Here is a 24,042-nt window from a genome sequence, read left to right as displayed (position 1 = left end):
TTCACCCTTTGCCCGGGATTGCGAGGATTGGAGTCGTGCTGTATCTTTCCAGACCAGGAACGAGACTGCCCCTAGTTGACCGCATCGTCGAATACCGCATGTTATCGTCAGTCTCGGAGACAATGAGAGAGTGGCACGTGATGGAGTGTGGCGTACTTGCCAGGAGAAGAGTGATTGTCTTTAGGCGCCCGCACTCCAAACGCAGAACGTGTCCGTCTTGCCAATACGCACGCGCAGTGCGTGAATGAGTATCCGTGTTATGCAAACAAGTTTGGTTTGACCTGGCATTCTGGATTTTTTGATGAGAAATACATTCATGATCGTGCTTCTAGTAGGAACATTGGTGTTTCAATTGAACAGGGTCGCGCGCATGCGCGATGGACCCGCCAATCGTACTGTCATGGAGTGCTTCCAACGCAGCAACCAGTCGAGGGCTCATGTTGGGTAGTTTGTGCCCTCCACGGAACACGCAAACCCCAGAGCTGGACCCAACGAGCCCCGCAGTCCGCCCAACCATGTGCTAGATATCGTTGGTGTCGCCATTGCCGACCAAGTGGAGGGATGGCGTGTTGCCTGCCCCGTCCTGGTACAGGCGACTATGAGCAGGCGACGTCAGCGCGCAGACAGTTATCAGCAATCGGTTTAAGAAACCAGGTCCAAAGTCAGAGGTGTTTTACTTGATCAAAATCGACGCTGCGGTGCCGCCCTCGCTGATACCCGCTAAACCGTGAACTGTAGCTTGTTCCCCCACAGCTCGCGTTATCTGCTCAACAGATGCTGTCCAACCCTCCCGCAGCCCGAAGCTATCGACGTTGACATCTGTGGCTTTTCAAATTCAAGCAAACATCTCAGCTTGGCTTGCGCTCGTCAGGGAATACTGCGTAACCAGGCGCCAAGACCGCGACTTCCGTGGCTCGTAGCCAAACCGCTCGCGCAAGAACGCCCCACCGGCTCCGGATGAAAAGTCGGCGCCCTGGTTCGGAGCGCTCACTGTGGTCCACTCGATTGTTTGGCTTGAAAGCCATCCCTGATGGTTCATGGAACCTACTTGAAATTCTGCGTACGTGTCCATGCCGTGGAGGAACAGGAGCCGGACTGGTGAACGCAGGGTTGTTCTAGACTGCCAAATCGTGCGCGAATATGGCGGGTTCGCGTGCGCCCAAGGTTGTTCAATGCTCCTCAGGGGCGCTCCAAACAAACACCCGGCACTGAATAAAAGCCCGTGGGTAGCGAGATGCATGTGATGTACCAAGAAGAGCGAGAACCGTGCACAGTCGGTCTACATTCATCTGCGAGTCCAGCCCGCGAGCGCGTTTGCGGCGTGAGGTGATTTTTCGTTAGTCTCAACTCACGCGTGAACTGCTTTTGCACGACTTGCACAAGCGCGTTTGACCAATCTGTGATGGGGGCAGCTGGCAAGACTGCATCGTTCCCTGCGATCTCACAAGAAAGCTGATTCGTTCACTTGCTTCGACTTTCCTACTGAGCCCCCGGCCAAGAACACAGAAGGACCTTGCAGCACCCCGTGCTACGGCTCATGAGTTCTGGCAGCAGCGCAGTGTATCTCACATGCTACGTGTGGCCCGCAAACGCTCTCGCGACACTTCTTGTCGCCAAAGTCCGCCAGAAGCTAGGCGCGATACAAAGAGGTCGAACTTCGCTCATCTAGGACCGACCTCGAGGACGCCGAAGCCGCAAACGCCCCGTGCGCAATTGCTCCGCTGTAGCCAAAGGAGCTCAAGCGACCCGTGGAAGCTCCGCCATTATTCGCTCGTACACTCGACTCGACGCGTAGCTCAAATCACGATGATGCGAGTTGGGACAGATGTGCGTTTAACCTATTATTGAGCCGTGGCTCGCTCGTTACTCTCAGTTGAAAGAGACCGACTGAGCTGGGAGTTTGCGGATACTAGCGACACGTAAAGTGGCAGGAACGCAAGAGAAGCAAGACCTGCAGCGGCCGCAGACGCCTCCAAGTGTCCCATGTTTGATTTTAAAGAGGTGCATTGTACTAGTCCCGAGTTCACGCACAAGGCCCCGATGGCAGCACCGACCTAAGGAAAGGTTCTTTGAACTTCCTTTTGATAAAAAGAGAATCACACCTCGATGGGGTCCCCGAGCGCCGTGCCCGTGCCGTGCGCCTCGAGCGTTCGCTCGACGGAACTTTCATCCCTCGCCGACTAAAGGAGTCGGCGTTGCGACGACCCGTTTGGGGCAGTCAGGCTTGCACTCGGACCGTCTTGTTGCACAGCAGAACCTAGCACTTGACTCACGCAGCCAGCCTGGTTCAAGATAAATCCACCAGCCCCATCAGCTCAGGCAAATCCGTCGGCACGTCTGTCAAAGGTATGACATCAACCAAAGGACGAGGTCATGCCGGCGGCCGCCGTACCAACACTTGCCGTGACTTCGAGAATTCCCAGTCCGCACACAGACGCCTGAGAACACTCATCGAGCTTCATGGCCTAGGCTGCGCAGTGAAGCGCCGCTAGAGTCGAGGAGCAGGCCGTATCGACGGGGAAGTTCGGGCCCGTGAGGCCCAGCATGAACGAGAGGCGACCGGAAAGAATCGATATCGCATATCCACTGGCTGCGTACACGCTTACTTTGGTCGTTTTTGGAGAGGCGACACTAGGCGTAAAAAAGCTACCTCCCGATACGCCGACATAAACGCCGACGTGAGCGTTCACCAACTCTCCTCACCTCGTTCAAGAGTCAGCTGACGTTGCGTGAGAGAAGGCATCATACCCTATCTCGAGGAGCAAAAGCTGCTGGGGGTCAACTGCTTGGACTTCTCACATGGACATACCCCAGATGCGAGCTTCCAGACTAAGCGGACCGCAGAAGAGGTTACCATAATTTGCGGAAACGTATGTTGTTTAGGCCCATCTTTACAAAGGGACTGACCCGCCCAAGTTTAATCCACGACAGATGGCATGAGTTAAAGACGCGCGTTTGAGAAGGCCACCCGGCAACTTAAAGACCGCCGACGCGAGTGACTACAGCGATTGCTCAACCGGGATTATCTTTCGAAACGTCGTCGAGGTCATCTCTGACTCTTTTGGTCCTTTGCTTAGTGCTCAGACGGCTACGATGACGCCTTCTCAGTTGTTGTCGGAATTCGAACTAGCATGCAATTGATTCCAGCGCCTGCTTTCCTCTTCGTAAGGGACAGTTGCTGGGTACTCTATCACGAGAGAGTACAGGACAGATGTGTGAATTAGCGCCTTCCAGTACGGCAAGTCTGCTCCCATTCACGCGCCAAAAAAGCTAACTTGAGATGCGAGATACGGCTTGCCGATGAACGACAAACCAAGGGCATCTTCTTCGCATCCATTTGTACACCTGTAGTCTTCGGATGTCTCGGAGGAGTCGCCTATCGTTCTCGGTGTGCGTGTTCGACCGTCTGTGGCCCACTTTGTAGCCAGCGCCAGCGCAGCGTCAAGATAATTAGAGCTCCCGGAGACTTCAGTGGTGCATCGATCGATGAGGCCGATGCCTTGCGCTTCAACAGCCTGCGGTATCCAGCCACGCAACATCCGAGCCGCACGAGCTTGACCCGAGAGCCGCGCGAGATGCACCGTCGAATTTCCCTCGGCAACGACGCCCCATCTTTTAAACGGAAACGAGAGCTCAGCTTCTTCGATTGCGATGACATGATCGCAGTGGCTGGTGCTCGTAGCCGCCCCACCGTAGGCGCTTCCATTTAGCGCCGCGACGACCGGCTTTGAGAAGTTAATGAACGCATTGAAGTAGTGTACAAGGTAGTCTCGCGTCGAAGCGTGTCGCCGTTTCACCGGATCAAACTCTCGGTTGTTCCGGTGCTCCGCGACGTGGTAGACGCGGCCTCGGCCGGTGACGACGCAGGCGCGGGTTTCCGACTCCTCTGCCACCACATTCATTGATTCTGCCAAGGCCATTTCCATACCAAAGGCACCGTTGAAGACGTGAGGTCGATTCAGCGTGAGGACCACAATGAGCCCGTCGGCGCCCGTCTCTCACAGGACAAGTGGTGAGTTGTCAACTTCCGAGACTGGTCGTTGGGCGCACGTCGGCTGGGCGGCCACGTCTGCGGTCGAACGCACATTACTCCCTACATCTGTAAGCACCAGCGATGCAACGTGCGATGAAATGGACGCAACACTCGGGTGATCGAAGAGCAACGTTGCAGAGAGCTCAACCTAAAACTCACCGCTCAATTGTTGCACGAGCTCCGAAGCTGCGAGCGAATCGACACCCGCATCCATCAGAGGTGTGTCTTAGGTCACATCATTGCCAACACTCTCCTCGACGATGGACGATATGACCGTGGAGACCTCGCGTAGAGATACATCAGGGGTAGAATTTCGTGGCGCGATGGCTTGCTCTATTTCCCCTGCACAAGGTTCTAGCTCTCCTGCACGTGATTCTAGGTCTGAATTTCACGGAGCTTGGGACGGCGCTAGGAACGACGAGATCGAAGCCACGCTCGGGTGATCAAAAAGCAGTGTCGTAGGCAGGTCTACGTTGAATTCGCTGCTCAGCTGTCCTACGAGTTCTGATGCTGCGAGCGAATCGAGACCTGCATCCATGAGCGGGACATCGCTCGACACGGCAGTCCCCTAGGACGAAGCAACCACCGAGGTGATGATGCTGCTAACCAAGGGCGCGGAAGCTAGTTTGCCTCTGGGTTCTTCCGTTGGACAAAGTTCCGCTGAATTTTCTGGCCTGGGAGATATTAGCTCGGCTTTTACTGAGGTGAGCTTATTTTTCACTTCTCTGGTGACAGCATTGGGGCGGGGTGCCTGTCGCTGAAGTTCCTGGGTGGCGCTCCCACTCGCCTCAACATTTAGCAAAGTCTCCTGGATAAAGGAGTGCGCTGTGTAGCATTGATACACATCCGCTGCCATGTTGCCCACAAGAACGCCAGTAGAGGCAGATCGACAGGCATGCGCCCTTCCGTGGTGAATACTCGAAGAAACACCGTTCACGATTCCAGAAACCATGGCGTTATGCGCATCCAAGGACAAGTCCTCCGCGTACATTCGCGTTGAGAGACCGTGTCCGACGAGTTCCGGTAGTACAACCGTTGCCATTACTACTGGACTGAGGCCGTACGGCGCGACGCCCAGCCGGAAAATCGCAGAGCGCGTGGCGATACGATGGTCCGTGGCCAGGCCCAACAGCAACCCGCCGCCGATGGACGACCCCTGGAGTACTGAGATTGAGAAGAATGATGCGCTTCATATTCGGTCGAGGAGATACCCGCTGCCGTATACGCCCTGCGCTTTGATCCACGAAGGCGGGAGTGACGATGATTATTTGTCGTAGCGACCTCCGGTGCAGAAATGAGGACCAGCGGCTTGTAGTACCAGAGCTCAAATATCTGTCGAGGCGAACGTAGCTGCCAGACATCGTCCAAGATTCTGCAGCAAGCTCGAGGTCATGGCGTTGAACGTGGAAGGGTCGTCGAGCTCGAGTGATGCTGTCGTGGTGTCATTCCACGTGAGGGTGACGAGCTTAGTGTCAGCATCTGAAGCCAATTTCATACCCCCGAACATGGATTTCAATGCACTGCTCAACGCACGGCGCGCTTGTGCAGCCGTCAGCAAGAGCACATCCTTATTCATCAGGGCTGTCGCTTTTTGGCGATTCTACTGCTTGATATCGTCTATGAGCCTCCTTCAAGCGGCTTCCAGGCTGTCGGCTCGCGTCAAAGATTCAACGGATGTGTATAGCGCCTCGACATCGGAGACCGCCATAATCGACATGTCTCAGAAAGATGAGATTGTATCGGATGTCAAGAGCCCTGAAGCGACCATTGTTTTACCAACTAGCTTTTCGTGGCCAAGTGGCCAAGTGTCGGGTATGCCATTGTCCTCGTAAAAAGATGCGAGTACGTCGATGGTCATTCCGCTTTTGCGGGCCGCGCCCAGAATCGCAGTCAGGGCATTTACCTCCGCTGACTCAAATCGAGTCAAGCACACGTGAATTGCACCGCGGGCGGCGACGATAGCAAGGTGTCCACCTTACATCTGTCGACTGGCATTCATAGATACCTGGAGCTGGAGTGTAGGGCCAACATTGGCCCAGGTTGCTGCCAACGACTTGAAACACAAGACTGCAGTTCAGAGAGTCAAGTCATTCCCCTGGCCAACCGAAGACGATTCCTGGCCCCGATTTACGATGAGCGTGTAGTCTCAAACAATCTGTGCAAATCACGCATAGGACGCTCTCTCAGCTACTAGAATCACCGGGGCTGCAATGAGAGGCGGGGGAAGCTCTCCTAGGCTGCTCATACTCAGTTCGACAACGACACCAGCTGAATATCGTATCATCTGCTCCTAGAGCTACCTGCACTAGACGGCAGGCCGAATCCTAATCACCCGGTCCGAACTCCAATAGCACGAAGATTCCTTGATTCTCAGCCCCGACCGCGACATGAGCACCTCGGTTGGTTTCACGCATCACAAAGGCCGACCTGTGCTACCACGCTGCACGATGAGACGTAAGGTCGATGTAACGGCCTATGCCGATTTTGCAGCGCTCTCAATTCTTACTCGAGCTGCGAGCAACCCATGATTTTTGCGCATCGAGGCGAGCGTATTTCAAATACCAACGACCTTGATGCGCTACAGGGTCAACGTGCAACTTCTCAATTCTACTAGAGCATCCCTTTTGTCGAAGGCGACCGCGCTCTCGTTCCATGCGTGAGTCATCGCGCGCTCTCCTTGTTGACGTCTTCTTGTACCGACGCACCAGTCCGCGACTTGAGCAAGATGGCCAAGGACCACGAGAATTGGAGTCGCGGTGTAGATTTCCAGACTGGGAGCGAGATCGCACCTGGTCGACCGCATCGCCAAATTCCGTGCGTCGTCAGTCTCGGAGAGAACGAGAGCTTGGCACGTGATGGAGTGTAGCATACTTGCCACGAGGAGAGTAATTGGCCGTAGGTGCTCACACTCCAAACGCAGAAGGTGCCCGTCTTGCCAGTATGCACGTGGACTGTGTGAAGGCTCATCCGTGCTAGGCGAGCAGGTTCTGCTGATGGACCCAATGCTCGCATCATGGGGTGTCTGATGAGAAATAAATTCGTGATTGTACTTATAGTGGGAGCATTGGTGTTTCAATTGAACAGGGTCGCGCGCATGCGCGACAGACTTCCTGATTGTACCGTTGTGGAGTGCTTCTAACGCATCGACCAGCCGAGGGCTCATGTTGGGTAGTTTATGCCCTCCGCAGAACATATAAACCCCGGAACCAGCTCCAACGAGCCCCGCAGTTCGCCCAACCATGTGTCAAATGTCTACCGTGTCGTTGTTGCCGACCAAATGGAGCGACAGCATACTATCTGCTCCGTCCTGGTACAGCTGGCCATGAGCAGGAGAAGTCAGCGCGCAGACGCTGATCAGCAATCACCCCTAGAACCCCGGCCTGAAGTCAGCGGTGTTTTGAGCGACGAGAATCGACGCTACGGTGCCGCCCTCACTGATACCCGCAAAACCGTGAACTGGAGCCTGTTCCCTCACGGCTCGTGTTATCTGTTCGACAGACGCTGTCCAATCCTCTCGGAGCCCGTACCTATCGTCGTTGAGATCTGTAGCTCTGCGGATTCAAGCGAACATCTCAGCTTGGCTCGCGCTCGTCAGGGAATACTGCGTAATCAGGCGCCACGACCGCGACTTCTGCGGCTCGTAGCCAAACTGCTCGCGCAAGAACGCCCCGCCGGCTCCGGATGAGAAGTCGGCGCCCTGGTTTGGCGCGCTCAGTGTGCCCCACTCGATTGATTGGCTTCGAAGCCATCCCTGATGGTTCATAGTACCTGCTTGAAATTCCGCGCACGTGTCCATGCCGTGGAGGAATAGGAGCTTGATTGGTCCAGACCGTTTTCTGGCAGGGGCTCGAGCATGAAAACTGTGCGCTTCTTGGGACTATTTCATGCACCTTTTGTGACTGTTTCGTGGCGGATAGAGTCCAGAGATGTACTAGGCGCTGTACACTAAGGTGAAATTCCCACACTAATACCACCAACGTCTTTCAGATTGCGTGTGAGGTACCTCGATTGCGATGCCTTGCAGTTCAGTGCATTCAAAATCAGGACGAACGCGAGTATTTTCTGCACCTTGCAGTCACGCCTGGGTCCCAACCAAACTTCAGGAATGTAAGTTTGCTGGATTCTGCTAATCTGCTCTTGGGATCATGTCTGCCAAAGGGCCTTGGGATAGCCCGGGCGATCCAGTGCCTATTCCAATCAAATTTGTCTCCTCACTTCCATGTGTCTTGTGTGTTGACCGCCGGCCAGGGATTGTAAGGCGCTGCGCGCGATAGAGGGAACGAGACTCGGAGGTCTCAAGTGACAAGCAAGAAATTGCCAGAGCAAATGCCCCATGCGCGATGGTCCCGCTGAACCCGAACGAGCTCAGCCGACACACAGACGATCGTTGGATGTTACCTCCGGCCTACACCTCGGCGGGCATCTCGAAGGATGTTGATGGGATCGAGGACAGGTGCGTGTTCAGCCTAGCATGGCAGGATCTAATTGGACCTACGCTTGAGGTACACGGACAGCTTGAGTTGCGCGTTAATGGCAACGACGCACATGCCAAGAGGCACGAGCAGAACAGAGATCATTCCCGCCGCGGCGGCCGATGCCTCCAAGTGACCCGTGTTCGACTTCAACGAGGCACACTCAACTGGCTGGCCACCCGCACCCAAGGCTCCAATAGCTGCCCCCACCTAAGTCGAATCATCTTACTCCATCGCGATCGTTCAGTCATGGACGCCATACCTCGATCGGATCTCCGAGCGCCGTGCCCGTGCCGTGCGCCTCAAGCGTGTGCGCCGCGACACCATCATCTCGCACCGCCTCGAGCAGTCGCCTCTGTGACGATCCGTTGGGCGCCGTCAGACTCGCGCTTGGGCCGTCTTGCTGCACCGCAGAGCCCAAGATGGCAATTCAGGGACGAGTCGATAACAGGAATGCCGCGCACCCCTCTCCGCGGCAATATCCATCTGCACGACCGTCGAAAGTGTGGCATCGTCCCCAAGATGAAGTCATTCCCGCGATTGATGTTGCGGCATTCGAAGCTTCGCTCAGAACTTTTGTCCCAATCGTGACTCCGTCTCGGCATTCTCCTCGTGATATAGCTGTTCAGCAAGAGTGCAAGGCCACCAGGGAAGAAGCGCAGGCGGTATCGATGGAATAGCACGGTCCAACGAGACCGAGTGTGTAAGACAAGCGCCCGGATGCAATCGACAGCGCGCTACCGGTCGCGGTGAAAACAGATACGTCCTCGCTGCCGTGCATTTGACCGCTGGGCTCAATACCGACAAACACTCCGATACTGGAATACGCCAGGACATCTCAGGTCAAGAGAGCAGACCGCAGTGCACGGTAGCCAACATCAAGAACAAAGCGCTGCTGAGTATCGATAGACTTGCCTTCGGAATTTGAGATTTTGAAAGCAGCCACATCGATGCCGAGTTGGTCGACACTCGTGAACGAGCCATAGTGCGCAGCTGCGGATACTCCCACCACCACCCATCAGACCGCGGGAACGGGCGAGTTGGTCGCATGTGCGCGCGTGGACATCGAGCGGAAGCCGGCATTGAAGCACATCAGCCTGGGTAACTGAAAGCACCATTCAGCGATCATCGACGGTGTTTACCTTTGCCGCTCGCTCGTGGGCAGCGACAAGAACTCTAGTGCGTACTTCCTCGTCTCAAGATCACTGATTTTTTGTGCGCTGTTGGTGGCGTTTGACGAGAGCAGGGTCATAATGGAATCCACTGTCGGATGGTCGAAGAGCATCGTCGGGCTAAGCTCCAGTTCGCTGTGTGCAGACAGAGTCTGCGTGAAGTCCGTTGCTGCTATAGAGTTCAAGCCCGCGGACATCAACGGGGCGTTTGTGTCTATTGCCGTACCAAGGACATCCCTAAACCAGCCCATCAATTTAATACTCAGACCAGTGTCGACTTCGACGGAGGGCTCTCGTACTCGGCGGTCGAGCCTCGTGGAAGATTGGCATGCGGCTCTACATTGCAAGGCCGGGGTATGTCGTTTCGCGTCGAGACCGCAACTCTCGAGCACAACTGCACAGTTGATTGTCGACCCTTTTTTTTTCAGTAGCAATGAATTAACACTCGCCCCCCCCCGCCCAAGTGACCACTTAATCCTGCCGGAAAGCCCCTCCCCTCGTTGCTTTACTGAATGTTCCAAGCTGCACGCCAGAGGTTACATGAACTCGTAGATGCCTTCTGGCTAGACTTATCTATTCGCGTCTGTATCAGCTCTGGGTCACCTCACCGGGTGCAAGATCCCATTATCCTTATGCTGTTCTAGATCGGCCATCCTTTTCATCTTTCAGCAATAAAGACCCGAGCGCGACCTCGGGGCCCTTCCTGATACAAGGGCAACACCCAGAAATATGATACCTCATCCAACTGAAACGGCGAGAGTGGCTTGCGAGGCCAGCAGCGTGGTAATCAGGAAGTTCGAGTTTGGGGACGCGCCAACGTCCTGCTGTGTACTCCATCGACTTGCTCGCCGCTCGTCAGAGATGGTTGGTCACTGAGCACGATAGAGGGAGGACTTGGGTGCGTCCAGGGCCAAGTCTTGTCGCGCCACAGCCACAAAAGCTCCATGCGCGATGGTGCCCGAAGCCCCAAATGAACTGAGACGACCCAGAGGCGCACAAAATAGAGGTGCCAAATCAACCACCGGGACACGACAGGGGGCATTTTGGACGAGCGTGACTAGGTGGGGATTCAGGTTTCGAACTTGAATGTTGGCAGCAATGTTGCGAACAATTAGGGACGAACAAATCTACGCTACAGCTCCAGCTCCGCCCGCCACAGCCTCTAGATGTCCCATGCTTGCTTTTAGCGAGGTGCAAGAAACCTCGATCCCCGACTTGCAGAGCGCGCCCGTAGCTGCGCCAACCTCGACGGGATCACCGAGCGCGGTTCCCGTGCCATGTGCCTCTAGGGCGACGGGATTGCGTTTGTTTTGAGTGACAAGCGAGTCTTACACAGCGATTATAAGCCGCCGCTGCGCAGATCCGTTAGGAGCGGTCAAACTTGCGCTCGGTCCATCGTTTTGTACCCGTGTCGCGTCAACTTTAAATCGAGAAACTTCAACCTCTGACAAAAAGATGGTCACGGAGCCCTCCCCGCGACAATACCCGTCTCCTCTGACATCAAACGTGTGACATCAACCCCGCCCAGATAACATGCCCTGAGCGGCAAAGGCGCCCGTTAAAATAGGCCCAAGCAGCCCAACGCCGGAAGCAATCGCATCCGGGCACTCACGCAGTATCAAGGCGGCAGATGCAAGGTGAATAGCAACAAGTTGCGAAGAACACGCGGTATCAAGGGAAAGACAAGGGCCCGTGAGCCCGAGAATAAATGATATTTGGCCGCTGGCGAAAGAGATTTATGGGGCTCCTGCTACGGAGGGATCCCCAGCAGCCGCATGTTCAACAGGTTAGCCGAGGATTCCTACGAAAACACCGATGTCTCGCTCATGACCACGCGATGCTTCCTTGCATGATTTCCGCACAGAATCTGCCCCTTCGAGGAGCACGATAAACTGACGGTCCATACTTCATGCTTGATGTGGGGAAATGCCAAACGTGTGACACTCCAAGCGGAGATCACCGAGAAAGAAGGATCCGTAGCTCGCTGCCGTTTCTCAAGAAGTTACGGCCCATCTTTGCAAAGGGATGTGCGAAGGAGTCGCTAGGGCTCGAATTAAAAGCTGACGCATCGAATGGAGGGTTGCAATGCCACCATCGAGTCGGATCTAGTATGCACCAAGGTAAACATTGTGCGGCTTGGGGAGCTACGGTCAGCTGTTGTGGAATTAGAATCAGAGTCCTCGCCCGATGTCTCATTAAAATGGAGGCCTGGCCCGGTATTCTGCGAGTGGAGGTTTAGTCTCTCATGGCCGCCGCTACTGCATACCACCGATCGCACCCACAATCGCACGCGACTTTCCATCGCTGCTATCATCTTCATCGCGAATCAACTAGACTATGGTGGACAAGGCTGAATTCAAAAACTTGATGCGAAAAGTGGTCTCAACTATTGGCTATCACTAGCGCATAGCAAACTCAATTTATCCGAGGAAGAAAGGTGTAGAGGAAAACGCATCACTCAGAGCAGCACTTTCTATCTCGTCCGCTTCGGAGTATTCATGGGTTGCCTCCGAGGCACTTCCAATGGCCGGGAGCGCTCGTCTTGTAATTTGAAGCTGACATGCGGTTTCTACGAGCGTTTCAGTGCGCGCAGATCGCGTGACCAGTCCAATCGCAACTAGGTCTAGAGAAGAAGGGATCCACATGTCTACAATCATTCGGGACGCCACACGAGCTCCAATGATGCGAAACAGGTGGACTGATGAGCATCCTTCTGGCGATACCTTCCATCGGTTGAAGGGCAAGGAAAATGTGGCTTCATCCCAAGAAACGATGGCATCGCAGAGAGTAGCTTGCGTCACACCCGCGCCAAAAGCAGGTCCGTTTACAGCTGCAACAATTGGCTTCGGAAAACTAAGGAATACTGAGAGCGGATTCGAATGGTCTGAGTCGGTGGATTACACTGCGGCGATCTCAGTGAAAGCGGCTCCCGAACAAAAATAGCGACCAGTTCCAGTAACCACCACTTGCTGTGTGCTCGTGTCGTTGCTCAAGAGTTTGAGAGAACGGCATAAGGCATCGATCATTTCACCGCCCCAGGCATTTTGACTATTGGGCCGATTGTAGGTCAAGGTTGCCGTCCCATCTGATGCTTCTGATATCAGCAGAGGCGGCGAGGCATCTTACTCGAGGTTCAGTCTTGTCATTTGAACTTAAGATTACACCTCAGTGTGTAATATTGAAACCAACAGAAGCCTCTCCTAGGTAATAATTGAAGTAATACCCTCGATCGAAGGGTGATCAAAGAGGAGAGTGGCCGGGAGCTCGGCGCTAAACTCGTCGCTCAGTGCCTGCTACAGCTCCGTGGCGCCCAGAGAGTCAACTCCCGCGGCCATCAACGCCGCGTCTCCAGCTACTTGAGTGCCGAGCACCTCCGCGACGCAAGTGGCCACCACTGCTTACACTTGGTGCGTGTCCACTTGGCAACAGGCAATTCCACCCATGTTTGGCGATGCCACTTGAAACACTTGGCCCACCAAAGATGCAATTCCCTCAATTGATGGATGGTCGAAAAGCAAGGTGGCAGGGAGCTCGGCGCTGAACTCGTCGCTCAGTGCTCGCTACAGCTCCGTGGCACCCAGAGAGTCGATACCCGCGGCCATCAACGCCGCGTCTCCAGCTACTTGAGTGCCGAGCACCTCAGCGACGCATAAACTTACTTTTCATGATACATCGGAATCGTCGAATTCTGGCTGTACCGCTTAGATTGGAGATGCACAATGGAGCACGCCTCCCTTCCCCATTGCCTCAGGATGTTTCTCAGCGGAAACCATTCGATCCATGAAAGACTCCGCGAAGCACACGACCTCCAGCGCCGCTTGCGCAGCATCAAGCACACACTCTGCAGCTACTGAGATGGGTCAGAAAACTGAGTGAGTGCTGAACAAGGCTGGACCAGCTGTCGAGTGCTATGCTACAGCCTTGCTGACTGTGATCTAGTCTACAATGCCACTCACATCTGCCTGATTACTGGAGAGAACTATATCCTCCACATAGATTTGAAACCCAGTAGGGTTCCCCACCATCAATGGCAGCGCTCAGCTGAACATGAAAAGGGGATTCACTCCCCGCGGCAAGTTGCCGTAATTGAACGTCGTCCCGGCGGTACAGACGCGCCAATCTGTTGCAAGTGCAAACGCGACACCCCCGCCCAAGAGCTTTCCATGGAGTGCCCCGAATTTCGGCACACAGAGCCGACGAATATCTCTGGTGACGCGCGAAGTTCTCCAGAGCGAAGAAACGAAAGTTTCTTTCTATAGCTAGAAGTCGCCCAGCGCCATCTGTGCAAAGTTTCCGCCGGTACAAAAGTAAGCACCGGCGCCCTGAAATAGCATAGATCAGCTCTCTGCATACCAGGCTATCCTGCGGAGTGTATTGATGCATAGGGTCAGGTCTGCAATTAGAGAATCGCTTTGAGCATTGAAGTGGACTACGTCATTCAGTTCAACGACCGACGTTGAGGCAGTAGAAACTACAAGGCGCACCGTGCGTTGGTTGCGTGTTAGTTCCACACTCGGACCTTGTGCAGTGGTACTACGACAGCTAGTCACGACAGCTTCGGCTGCTGATCTGGAGTGGAGATATGACTTCAGGCGGAAGGACGCTTTGGAGTTGGACAACGAGATGCTAATGCGCGTGCCAGCGCCAAATGCAGGGGCAAATTTCTGGTGTGGGTTGTCTTTGCGCTCCACAATCAGCAGATCCGACGCTGTCGCAAGTGGCTCGATATCCGAAGCAGTGTCAGATACAAGAACGAGCGATGTTGGCAATTCACAATAGCAGAACGCACGCGCTAAAGTCCAAATACCATCAGCAGTTTCTTGTGGCCTACGCGCGCAGCAGATCACGTGTTAATGAGAGCTGGGCTGCATCTGACGAAGAAAAATATCAAGGCTACAGATGTTGAGTCCCATCAGGCAAAACTTTAGAACGCTTTTTGCGCATATTTATGTTTGAATCTATGCCCAGAGTTGTCGATTCGTTGGCTTTTCTTTCTGGTTTGAGTGGGAAGAAATGAATCTCTGCACTTTTGGAGCTACTTTTGACACACCAAAATTTGTATAATGTAAACCAATAGATCGAGCGAACCAAAGGCAGGGCATATTTTTACCGATTGACACCTCCACCGTTCTTCGTTATTCAACCAAAAAATTAGGTCGGTGTTCAATCAATGAATGTGTCGCAAGGAAGACATGCCACTCCGTCGAGAATCAACAAGTTGACGGGGGGTACTGCTTGGCATCATTGCTTGTTTCACAATATTGCTCACTCCAGTAGGTATCTACGTTTGCACCGGCCATTTGATTGCTAGGTCGCAGTAGTGTGGTCGTGTTCCGGGCCCCGGTACGAGGTGCCTAGGTCACTGTGTAGGCGAGTGTGAGCGCATGAGAATATGGACTAGAAGAAGCATCATGAAACGCAGAAACGACGCCCCTTTTGAGCAGATCCGCACTTTCCCATGAGAGCTGTCGAGCGTCTTTAGCAGCTTGATATCTCGACGACATTTCTCCATGAGCTTGAGTCCCGCACGTCCTCCAGTCGGCATCAAGCATCCAGTTGAACACACGCAAGCTATATCTCTGCAAAACACCTAGTAGGGGAGCTCGGAGCTTTGTAAGAATGTTCAAAATCAATTATTGATCGTGCTAGTCAGAGGTCAGTCTCTTAGGTGAATTCGCTTCAGTGTGATGACGCAAGCATGCCCTCAGAATCCCGAAACCTGCATGCAGCACCATGGCATGCATCCCTTTCCGCGGAAGATTGTGAATGTACTCAGCTGTCTGCCTCCAAAAGCCTCCATCCAACAATAATTCTCCGACCCCCGCCAAGGGGTATCTAAATTGAAGCTGTCGGGTGCTGTGCGTTGAGGGATCAGTCGCCAAAGCTCCCGGGAAAATCATCTACATCTGCGAGCCCGTGGTCGGTCGTGATGCCAAACGCTGATCTAGAGAGCAAAGAAACTCACGTTCTTCACTCATTGAGATAATAATCTCAATAAGACCGCTCCTCAGTGCTGTGCTCGCGTCAAGGTCCTCTTGAAGCAGCTGCCATCACCGGATGACGCGAGCTTTAACCCGTCTGCGAAGTGCCAAGGGGGCAATGCCCAGGGGTTGATGAAGCGTCACAGACAGTCCAAACGTAGACTGAGACGTTGCAATCGCGAGATCTGCAACCGCAATCATCAGCATTCTCCCCCCTGTGGTATGCCCGCGACTCGAGACAACGATGGGAAGATGACTGCTTCGTGACGAGAAGTAATTGAGAAGGAGTCTCTCTGCCACGACGCTCTCGACGCCATTTTCAGCAGCAGTCGCAAAAGCGAAAACTATGATTCGTCCAGGATCCAGGACTGGGATGAGCTCCTCGAGCAACGAGTCGGTCACCGAGTCCTAGCCTAGCTCGACGCGGACAACACGAGAAGAATCTAGCGAGTCTACCTTGATCAACGCGACTGCAGAATGAGCTTCGTAGGCACGGACCCCCATTGCACTGACCCCCTTGAGATAAAAGGCTGCATCCTATCAGCTCTCGAGATGTGACGGCTCGTATCCGAATCATCCATGTGTCATCTCAAAAGCGTTGACGAGTAGTAGGGCGTCCTCAATTGGTGTTTGCTACCGATTACGCAGGCCGGCGAGCACAGCTGAAGCGTACACGGGCGCAGCAGTAGCGTCCAGTCCGAACATACTAGCAGCGCAGCCAGATCCGTACGCCATGCACAGGATGCGTTGATTAGCCAGGCCAGAGCCAATCGTGAGAGCGAACGACAGTAAACTAGCATAGACCGGGCACGTGTAGGTGGTAGCATTTTGGGCACTTATGGCAATGCCAGCCGCAACATGCTTTTAGAACAGATTCTCGTGTTGAACCTTGGAAAGTTTACCATACATCACTTCACACATGAGTCACAGGTTCCTCTTTGAATGATAAGGAGCGTTGTTGTGGTACGCTACTAGATCGAATGTTGTCAGTAGATCCCGTCGACCCACTGTTCCGCTAAATCAGCCCTGGCACCACAGCATGGCCTCTTCGTATTGACCAGTCGCGATGTTCACGTCCATTACCGCGTCGTTTGTGGGCCACCCGACGGGCCGATAGAAGTCCCAGGAGTGCTTGATGAAAGTTGTGCGCTCTCGCTGGAGCAGCAATGATGCTTGCGACGCTACCACCAGGGATATTGACGACACCCCAATGCCAGAGATATCAGCAGGATCTGGGTGGACCGCCGGGTCGGAACAGACCACAGCGCCGTACGTGCCATTCCATGCTTTGCTCTGGAGCCAGTCCGTGGTACTGAATAATGCATTTGTCCCGCCATAGCACGCATTGAAGGTGTCGATCCCTTCAACACTGTGGTGGTCGTCAGCCTCGAATAATGACATCAAGAACGACTTCGTTGACTTGCCGCGGTCCACAGCGCTTTCCGTGCCAACCTCGAGGCGCCCGACTTCCAGGAAGGCTAGCTCACACTATCAAAGCAGTCTACTTAAACTTGACAGTGCTAGTGAGACAGTGTCTTCATCATCGCCAACGAAAGTGATATTTTCCTACCCGCGCCCCATCGTGTATCTGCCGGGACTGACGTGGAATGCTTCCGCGCTTGAGGCGTTCAGCGCTAGATTCGGAGCGTAGTAGGACAGAGCGGCAATTCCGATGGCATTGGATTCGAAAGTTATGTCTGCAGTGCCGAGTGGAGCCAGGGAAGCGCCGCGTCACTGCACGTGGATCCCGCTCGCCACCGCCGTGTTATCCCAGGACGCCGCATCCACAACCAGGAAACGCACGGCGCGATCTGAGACCATCGCGCGATACAGGTGCTGTGTCTGCGTATCAGCGCTCTGATGCGAATACATGTCAATTGCGAGTATTTCTTACGGGCTGTCGACCTCACCCTCATTGAGAGCAGTTGCCAACGACAATAGGAAAAATCCAGCAGACTGCGCTTGCGAGTCTCAAGAGGCTGGAAATCGTAGCATAGCCTTACCAAAATTATCAAACTGCAGTGTGCCAAGTGCTTCACCGCGAATGTTCCAAGTCCGCGAAGCCGCTGGTTGGAGAACATTCTTCAAAATCTCAGCGTATGACCAATCCTGCAACACCATACCACACGCCAGCACTCGAGGCTGTCACGACTGCGTAAGTATAGCCCAACCATGTGTTGTAGAGTCAAAGCGACAAACAAGGACCCTGTCGTGAGTTTATGACATGAGTCAGCGATCAAAGCGAACGTCACCAAGAGATGAACGCAGTCCACCGCCTGCTAGCGACAAAAGGACTGTATAGGCGCACGTGTTGACGTCGCGATCTCCGGCGCGGGGGGGCGTTGTCGCGCTTTGGGTGACTCCAGAATCCTGTTGCGTCGTCCATCGACTTGCTTGCCACAAAAAAGAGCGGCTGGGTTACTGAGCACGATAGAGGGAGAGCATTAGTAGCTTGTCTGTGTTCAGAGCTAACCCGTATCGCACCAGAGCTACAAACGCCCCATGAGCAATTGTCCCTGTCGCCCCAAATGAGCTGAGTCGACCCAAAGGTGCTCACGACAGAGGTGCCGAATCGCAGAGTGGGATGTGGAAGGGCGCGTTTCAGACAACAGTGACGAGGTGCGGATTCAGATTCCGTGTCTGGGCGTTGGCGGCGACACCTCAAAATGACAACGACAAACAAAGCAGGGCCGCCGCCCCAGCCCCGCCCGCGACGGCCTCCAGATGCCCCATGTTGGCTTTCAGCGAGGTGCAAGAAACGTCGATTCCTGCCTCACAGAGCGCGCCTGTAGCTGCGCCAACCTCGACGGGATCTCCAAGCGCGGTTCCCGTGCCATGTGCCTCGAGGGCGCTGCGTTTGTTTTGAGTGACGAGCGAGTCTTGAACAGCGACAATAAGCCGCCGCTGCGCAGATCCGTTAGGAGCGGTCAGACTTGCGCTCGGTCCGTCGTTTTGCACCCGTGTCGCGTCGACCTCAAATCGAGCAACTTCACCCACGGACAACAAGATGGACACGGAGCCCTCCCCGCGACAATACCCGTCTCCTCTAACATCAAAGGTGTGACATCAACCCCGCCCAGACAGCATGCCCAGAGCGGCAAAGGCGCCCGTGAAAATAGGCCCGAGCAGCCCAACGCCGGAAGCAATCGCATCCGGGCACTCGCGGAGTATCAAGGCGGCAGATGCAAGGTGAATAGCAACAAGTTGTGAAGAGCACGCGGTATCAAGGGAAAGACAAGGGCCTGTGAGCCCGAGAATAAATGACGTTTGGCCACTGGCGAAAGATATTTACGGCGCTCCTGCGACGGCGGGATCACCAGCAGCCGCTTGTTCAACAGGTTAGCCAAGAATTCCTACGAAAACACCGATATCCTGTTCACGACCACTCGATGTTTTCTTGCAGGATTTCAGCATAGAATCTGCCCCTTCGAGGAGCATGATAAAATGACAGTCCATGTTTCGTGCTTGATGGGGGGGAATACCAAACACATGATACTCCAAGGTGAGATCACCGAGAAGGAAGGATCCATAAGTAGCTGCAGTGTCTCGAGAAGTCACGACCCATCTTTGTGAGGGAATGTGTGAAGGAGTCGCTTCGGTTCGAAACAAAAGCTGACGCGTTGAGACCAAGCTCGCGATGCCACCAGCGAGTTGCATCTAGAATGCACTAAGGCGAACACTGCGAGGCTTAGGAACCTCTGGTCAGCTGTTGTGGAGTGTGGTCGTTTGCGCCGCGCAAGTTTCTTGCATAGATATTGACGCCATATTGATTTCTCGTCCCGCTGTTCCTAGAGGCACGGGAGGATCGGTTCTGGGAGGTGACTTTTCTGCCCACTCTGAAGAAGTGATAATTAGCACAACCTTCCCTTTGGCTTCTCGACTGAGAATCTTAGATAATCCTGTGTGAAACTAGTCCATGGGTAATACGGTGTCCACCTCTGGAATGAGCAGACCAGCCTACCACAATCTCACAACTTCTGCCGCCGCCTGTTCGTTTTCACTAGGATAGTGGACTGCATATGTCCACACTCCTACGATCGCAATATTACGCTGAAGTAGATGCTCCAACGAGATGGTGGGAATAGCGCCCGATGCATACCCTATGGTTAGTAAAGAGCCCCCGACACCGATGCATCAGACACACGCATAGATGTAGTCACCTCCTACAGGATCGAACACGCAACTGACGCCCTCGTGCGATGTGTAGTCCATAACGTCTCGATACCAGCCTCTGCGAGAGTAGTCTATTGCGGTATTTGCACCACGAGAATCACAAAGATCACGTTTACTCTGCGTACTAGCACAGGCAAGAATAACAGCGCCTAGGACCCTCGCAATGTCAAGCGCGGCAACACCTGCACCTCCGGCTGCTCCCAATATGAGTAGGGTCTGCACGTGCCAATCTCAAATAGGCGCTCGGTGAACCAGAGCAAAATAAGCGGTCTGATAATTATTACCGAGAGCTACGAAGTCAACAAAATCTTTTTGGGTAGCGTTTTTGGGTAGTTTGACACACTGACGTTCGTGAAGCAGAATCTGCTCCGCGCAAGTGCCTGTTGTCCAAGGGAGGATAACTCCAGCGGCATCATGGAGCCGCAGGTTGGAAGTCTAGGCGGCAACAGCGCATATGACTCCAGCAGCTTCCGCCCCAGGGGTGACAGGTAGGGGCGCCTTGACCTAGTACTTGCCATGCAGGCTCAAATTGTCTGCCAAGGACAAACCAACGGCCGCGACCTGTAGGATGACCATACCCGCCACAACGACATTTTTGTCTTCTCTCAGATATTCTGACATAGTTTGGACAATATCGTCTGCTATATGTGGAAGCACCGGCCGTTCTACGTCCATCCACTTTATGGGCCCACCATAGCTGCCCACGCGAATTGCTTTCATCAAGTGCTCATCTAAACGAACATATCCGTGGTCAATTTGGCTCTCATCAACGGTGGGCGTCTCGTATGATCGATTCACCGTGGCCATTTGTAGTGCTCCAACATGACCTGAACTCGAATACGCCAAAACTGAAGTAATACCCTCAATGGAAGGATGGTCGAAGAGGAGCGTGGCGGGAAGCTCGGCACTGAACTCACCACTCAAGGCTCGCTACAGCTCCGTGGCACCCAGAGAGTCAATTCCCGCCGCCATCAACGCCGCGTCTCCAGCTACTTGAGTGCCGAGCACCTCCGCGACGCAAGTGGCAACCGTTGCTTGCACTTGGTGCGCATCCACCTAGTGACAAGCACGTTCACCTACGTGCGGCGATGGCACATGAAATGCTTGGATCACCAAAGTTGCGATTCCCGCAATCGAAGGATGGTCGAAGAGGAGCGTGGCGGGAAGCTCCGCGCTGAATTCGTCGCTCAGTGCCCGTTACAGCTCCGTGGCACCCAGAGAGTCAATTCCCGCCGCCATCAACGCCGCGTCTCCAGCTACTTGAGTGCCGAGCAGCTCCGCGACGCAAGTGGCAACCGTTGCTTGCACTTGGTGCGCATCCACCTAGTGACAAGCACGTTCACCTACGTGCGGCGATGGCACACGAAATGCTTGGATCACCAAAGTTGCGATTCCCGCAATCGAAGGATGGTCGAAGAGGAGCGTGGCCGGGAGCTCGGCACTGAACTCGTCGCTCAGTGCCCGTTACAGCTCCGTGGCGCCTAAGGAATCGACACCAGCAGCCATCAACGGCGTGTCTCCAGCCACTTTAGTGCCGAGCACCTCCGCGACGCATAAACTTACTTTTAGTGAAACATCGGAATTGTCGATTTCAGGATATTCGGGATGTGTAGCCTAGATTGGAGATGGTCGCTGGATCACGCCTCCCTTCCTCATTACCTCTTGATGTCTATCAGGGAAAATCGCGCGATCCATGAAAGACTCAGCAAAGCACACGACCTCCAGCGCCGCGTGCGCGGTATCGAGCACACACGCCGAAGCTATTTACGTGGATCAGAAAATCTATTGTGCGATGAGCGATGCCGTTGCAGCCGCTGAGTGCTATGCTTCAGCCTTGCTGGCTGTGATCTAGTCTACAAGGCCACACGCATCTGCCTGATTACTGGAGAGAACTATATCTTCCACATAGATTTGAAAACCAGTAGTTTACCCCACCATCAATGGCAGCGCTCAGCTGAACATGAAAAGGGGATTCACTCCCCGCGGCAGGTTGCCATAGTTGAATGTTGTCCCAGTGGTACAGACGCGCCAATCTGTCACAAGCGCGAACGCGACACCCCCTCCAATGAGCTTTCCATGAACTGCACCGAACTTCGGCACAGAGAGTCGACGAATGTCTCAGGTGACGCGCGAAAATTCCCGGAGAAACGATACGAAAGCTTCTTGCTGTAGCTACGAGCTGCCCTGCGTTATCTGCGTGAAGTTTCCGCCGGTGCAAAAATAAGCACCGGCGCCCTGAAATAACATTGATCAGCTCTCTGCATAGCAGCCTATTCTCCGAAGCGAAATGATGCATAGGGTCAGGTCTGCAATTAGGGAATCGCTTTGAGCGTTGAAGTGGACTACGTCATTTAGTTCGATGACCGACATTGAGGCAGTAGAAACTACAAGGCGCACCGTGCGTTGGTCGCGTGTTACTTCTACACTCGGAAATTGTGTTGAGGTAACCACGACAGCTTCAGCTCCTGATCTGGAGTGGAGATACGACTTTAGGAGGACAGACGCTTCGGCGTTGGGCAACGGGATGCTAATGCGCATGCCAGCGCCAAATGCAGGGGCAAATTGCTAGCGCGCATTGCCTCGGCGCTCCACAATCAGCAGATCCGACGCTGTCGCAAGTGGCTTGATATCCGAAGCAGTGTCAGATACAAGAACGAGCGATGTTGGCAATTCACAATAGCAGAACGCATACGCTAAAGTCCAAATACCATCAGCGGTTTCTTGTGGACTACGCGCGCAGCAGATCACGTGTTAATGAGAGCTGGGCTGCATCTGACGAAGAACAGTATCGACGCTAGCGATGCCGAGTCCCGTCATGCGAAACCGCAGAATGTTTTGTGCGCATAGCGATGTTTGGATCCATACGCAAAGTTATCGATTCGTTGCCTTTTCTTTCTGGTCTGAGTGGAAAAGAATAGGACTCAAAGGACCCTTGCTTTGTATTTTTGGTGCTACTTTTGACACATTCGCCAATCATGGAGTGACCTCTGTACTATTCTGACCAATTCATCGAGCAAGCGAAAGGGAAAACACATTTTTTATGTACGATACCTCCGCTACTGATGGTGCTCCGCCTCGTTAATTACGAGGCTAGTTGTGTTCAGTCAATGAATATGTCGCGAGGAAAGTGTGCCAGTCTGTGGAGAATTGACAGCTTGACGAGGGGCACTGCTTGATGTCGTCGCTCGTTTCACCGTGTTGCTCACTCCAGTAGGTATCTACGTTTGCATATGCCATTTGATTGCTAGGTCGCAGTAGCGTAGTCGAGTTGCGGGCCCCAACACGAGGCGCGACGGTCACGGTGTAAGCGAGAGTGAGCGCATGAGAATATGGACTAGAAGAAACATCGTGAAACGCAGAAACGACGCCCCTGTTGAGCAGATCCGCACTTTCCCATGGGAGCTGCGGAGTGCGCGCAGTGGGTAAACATTCCGACGACATTTCTCCATGAGCTTGAGCCCCACACGTCCTCCAGTCAGCATCAAGCATCCAATTGGACAGGTGCAAGCTGTATCTGTGCAAAATACCAAGTAGGGGAGCTTGGAGCTTTGTGAGAATGTTCGAAATCAATCATCGCGTGTGCTGGTCAGAGGCCGACCTCTTCTTCGGCGAAATCGGCTCAGTGTGAGGACCCAAGCGTGCTCTCTGGGTCCCGGAACCAGTCTGCAGCACCATGGCATGTATCCCTCCTCTCTGAAGATTGCAAACGTACTCGTTCTGCCTAAAAGAGCACGGGCCTTCATCCAACAATAATTCTCCGACCCCTGCCAAGGGGTATCTAAATTGAACCTGCTGGGTACTTTACGTATCGGCAGTCAAGGCTCCAGGGAGAGTCATCTACATCTGCGGGCCCACGGTCGATTCTAACGCCAAATACTGATCGAGAGAGCAAAGAAACTCATGTTCTTCACCTCTCGAGGTAATGACCTCGATCAACCCGCTCCTCTGCGCTGTGCTTGCATCAAGTTTCTCTTGAAGCAGCACCCATCGTCGAATGAGGTGGGATCTGACCCGCCTGCGGAGCGCCACGGGGGCAATGCCCAGGGGTTGATGAGGCATAAGAGACAGTCCAAACATAGCCTGAGACGTTGCAATCGCGAGATCTGCAACTGCAACAATCAGCATTCCCCCCCCCGTCGTATGCCCGTGACTCAAGAAGACGATGGGAAGATGACTGGTTCGTGACGAGAAGTGATTGAGAAGGGTTCTCG

At 53.9% G+C, this 24,042-nt stretch overlaps 6 protein-coding genes across 6 annotated transcripts; 2 read left to right on the top strand and 4 right to left on the bottom strand.

Moving 5' to 3' along the window:
* Positions 1–2,465: 2,465 nt before the first annotated feature.
* AURANDRAFT_32771 (hypothetical protein) lies at positions 2,466–2,693 on the bottom strand (the record flags this gene model as incomplete). Its single annotated transcript, XM_009042758.1, has 1 exon — positions 2,466–2,693. A coding segment is annotated over one exon (228 nt), but the record flags the coding sequence as incomplete, so codon positions are not given.
* A 561-nt stretch (positions 2,694–3,254) lies between these two features.
* Positions 3,255–3,977, bottom strand: AURANDRAFT_32768 (hypothetical protein; the record flags this gene model as incomplete). The annotated part of the gene is made up of 1 exon (XM_009042757.1): positions 3,255–3,977. A coding segment is annotated over one exon (723 nt), but the record flags the coding sequence as incomplete, so codon positions are not given.
* Positions 3,978–9,758: 5,781 nt separating this feature from the next.
* On the top strand, positions 9,759–10,229 carry AURANDRAFT_67336 (hypothetical protein; the record flags this gene model as incomplete). The annotated part of the gene is made up of 1 exon (XM_009042771.1): positions 9,759–10,229. One exon carries the CDS (start codon positions 9,759–9,761, stop codon positions 10,227–10,229), a length of 471 nt encoding a protein of 156 aa, XP_009041019.1.
* Positions 10,230–12,328: 2,099 nt separating this feature from the next.
* AURANDRAFT_5695 (hypothetical protein) lies at positions 12,329–12,547 on the bottom strand (the record flags this gene model as incomplete). The annotated part of the gene is made up of 1 exon (XM_009042756.1): positions 12,329–12,547. A coding segment is annotated over one exon (219 nt), but the record flags the coding sequence as incomplete, so codon positions are not given.
* Positions 12,548–16,678: 4,131 nt separating this feature from the next.
* Positions 16,679–17,113, bottom strand: AURANDRAFT_32745 (hypothetical protein; the record flags this gene model as incomplete). The annotated part of the gene is made up of 1 exon (XM_009042755.1): positions 16,679–17,113. A coding segment is annotated over one exon (435 nt), but the record flags the coding sequence as incomplete, so codon positions are not given.
* Positions 17,114–18,382: 1,269 nt separating this feature from the next.
* Positions 18,383–22,003, top strand: AURANDRAFT_67334 (hypothetical protein; the record flags this gene model as incomplete). Its single annotated transcript, XM_009042772.1, has 10 exons — positions 18,383–18,716; positions 18,778–18,847; positions 18,997–19,160; positions 19,411–19,476; positions 19,797–19,873; positions 20,071–20,147; positions 20,354–20,453; positions 20,529–20,614; positions 21,427–21,562; positions 21,779–22,003. 10 exons carry the CDS (start codon positions 18,383–18,385, stop codon positions 22,001–22,003), a joined length of 1,335 nt encoding a protein of 444 aa, XP_009041020.1.
* Positions 22,004–24,042: the final 2,039 nt, after the last annotated feature.

Source organism: Aureococcus anophagefferens, assembly GCF_000186865.1.
Source record: "Aureococcus anophagefferens unplaced genomic scaffold AURANscaffold_37, whole genome shotgun sequence".
Taxonomy (NCBI): Eukaryota; class Pelagophyceae; order Pelagomonadales; family Pelagomonadaceae; genus Aureococcus; species Aureococcus anophagefferens.
The sequence above is the reverse complement of the archived record's forward strand: the minus strand, read 5'-3'. Positions and strand labels throughout refer to the sequence as shown.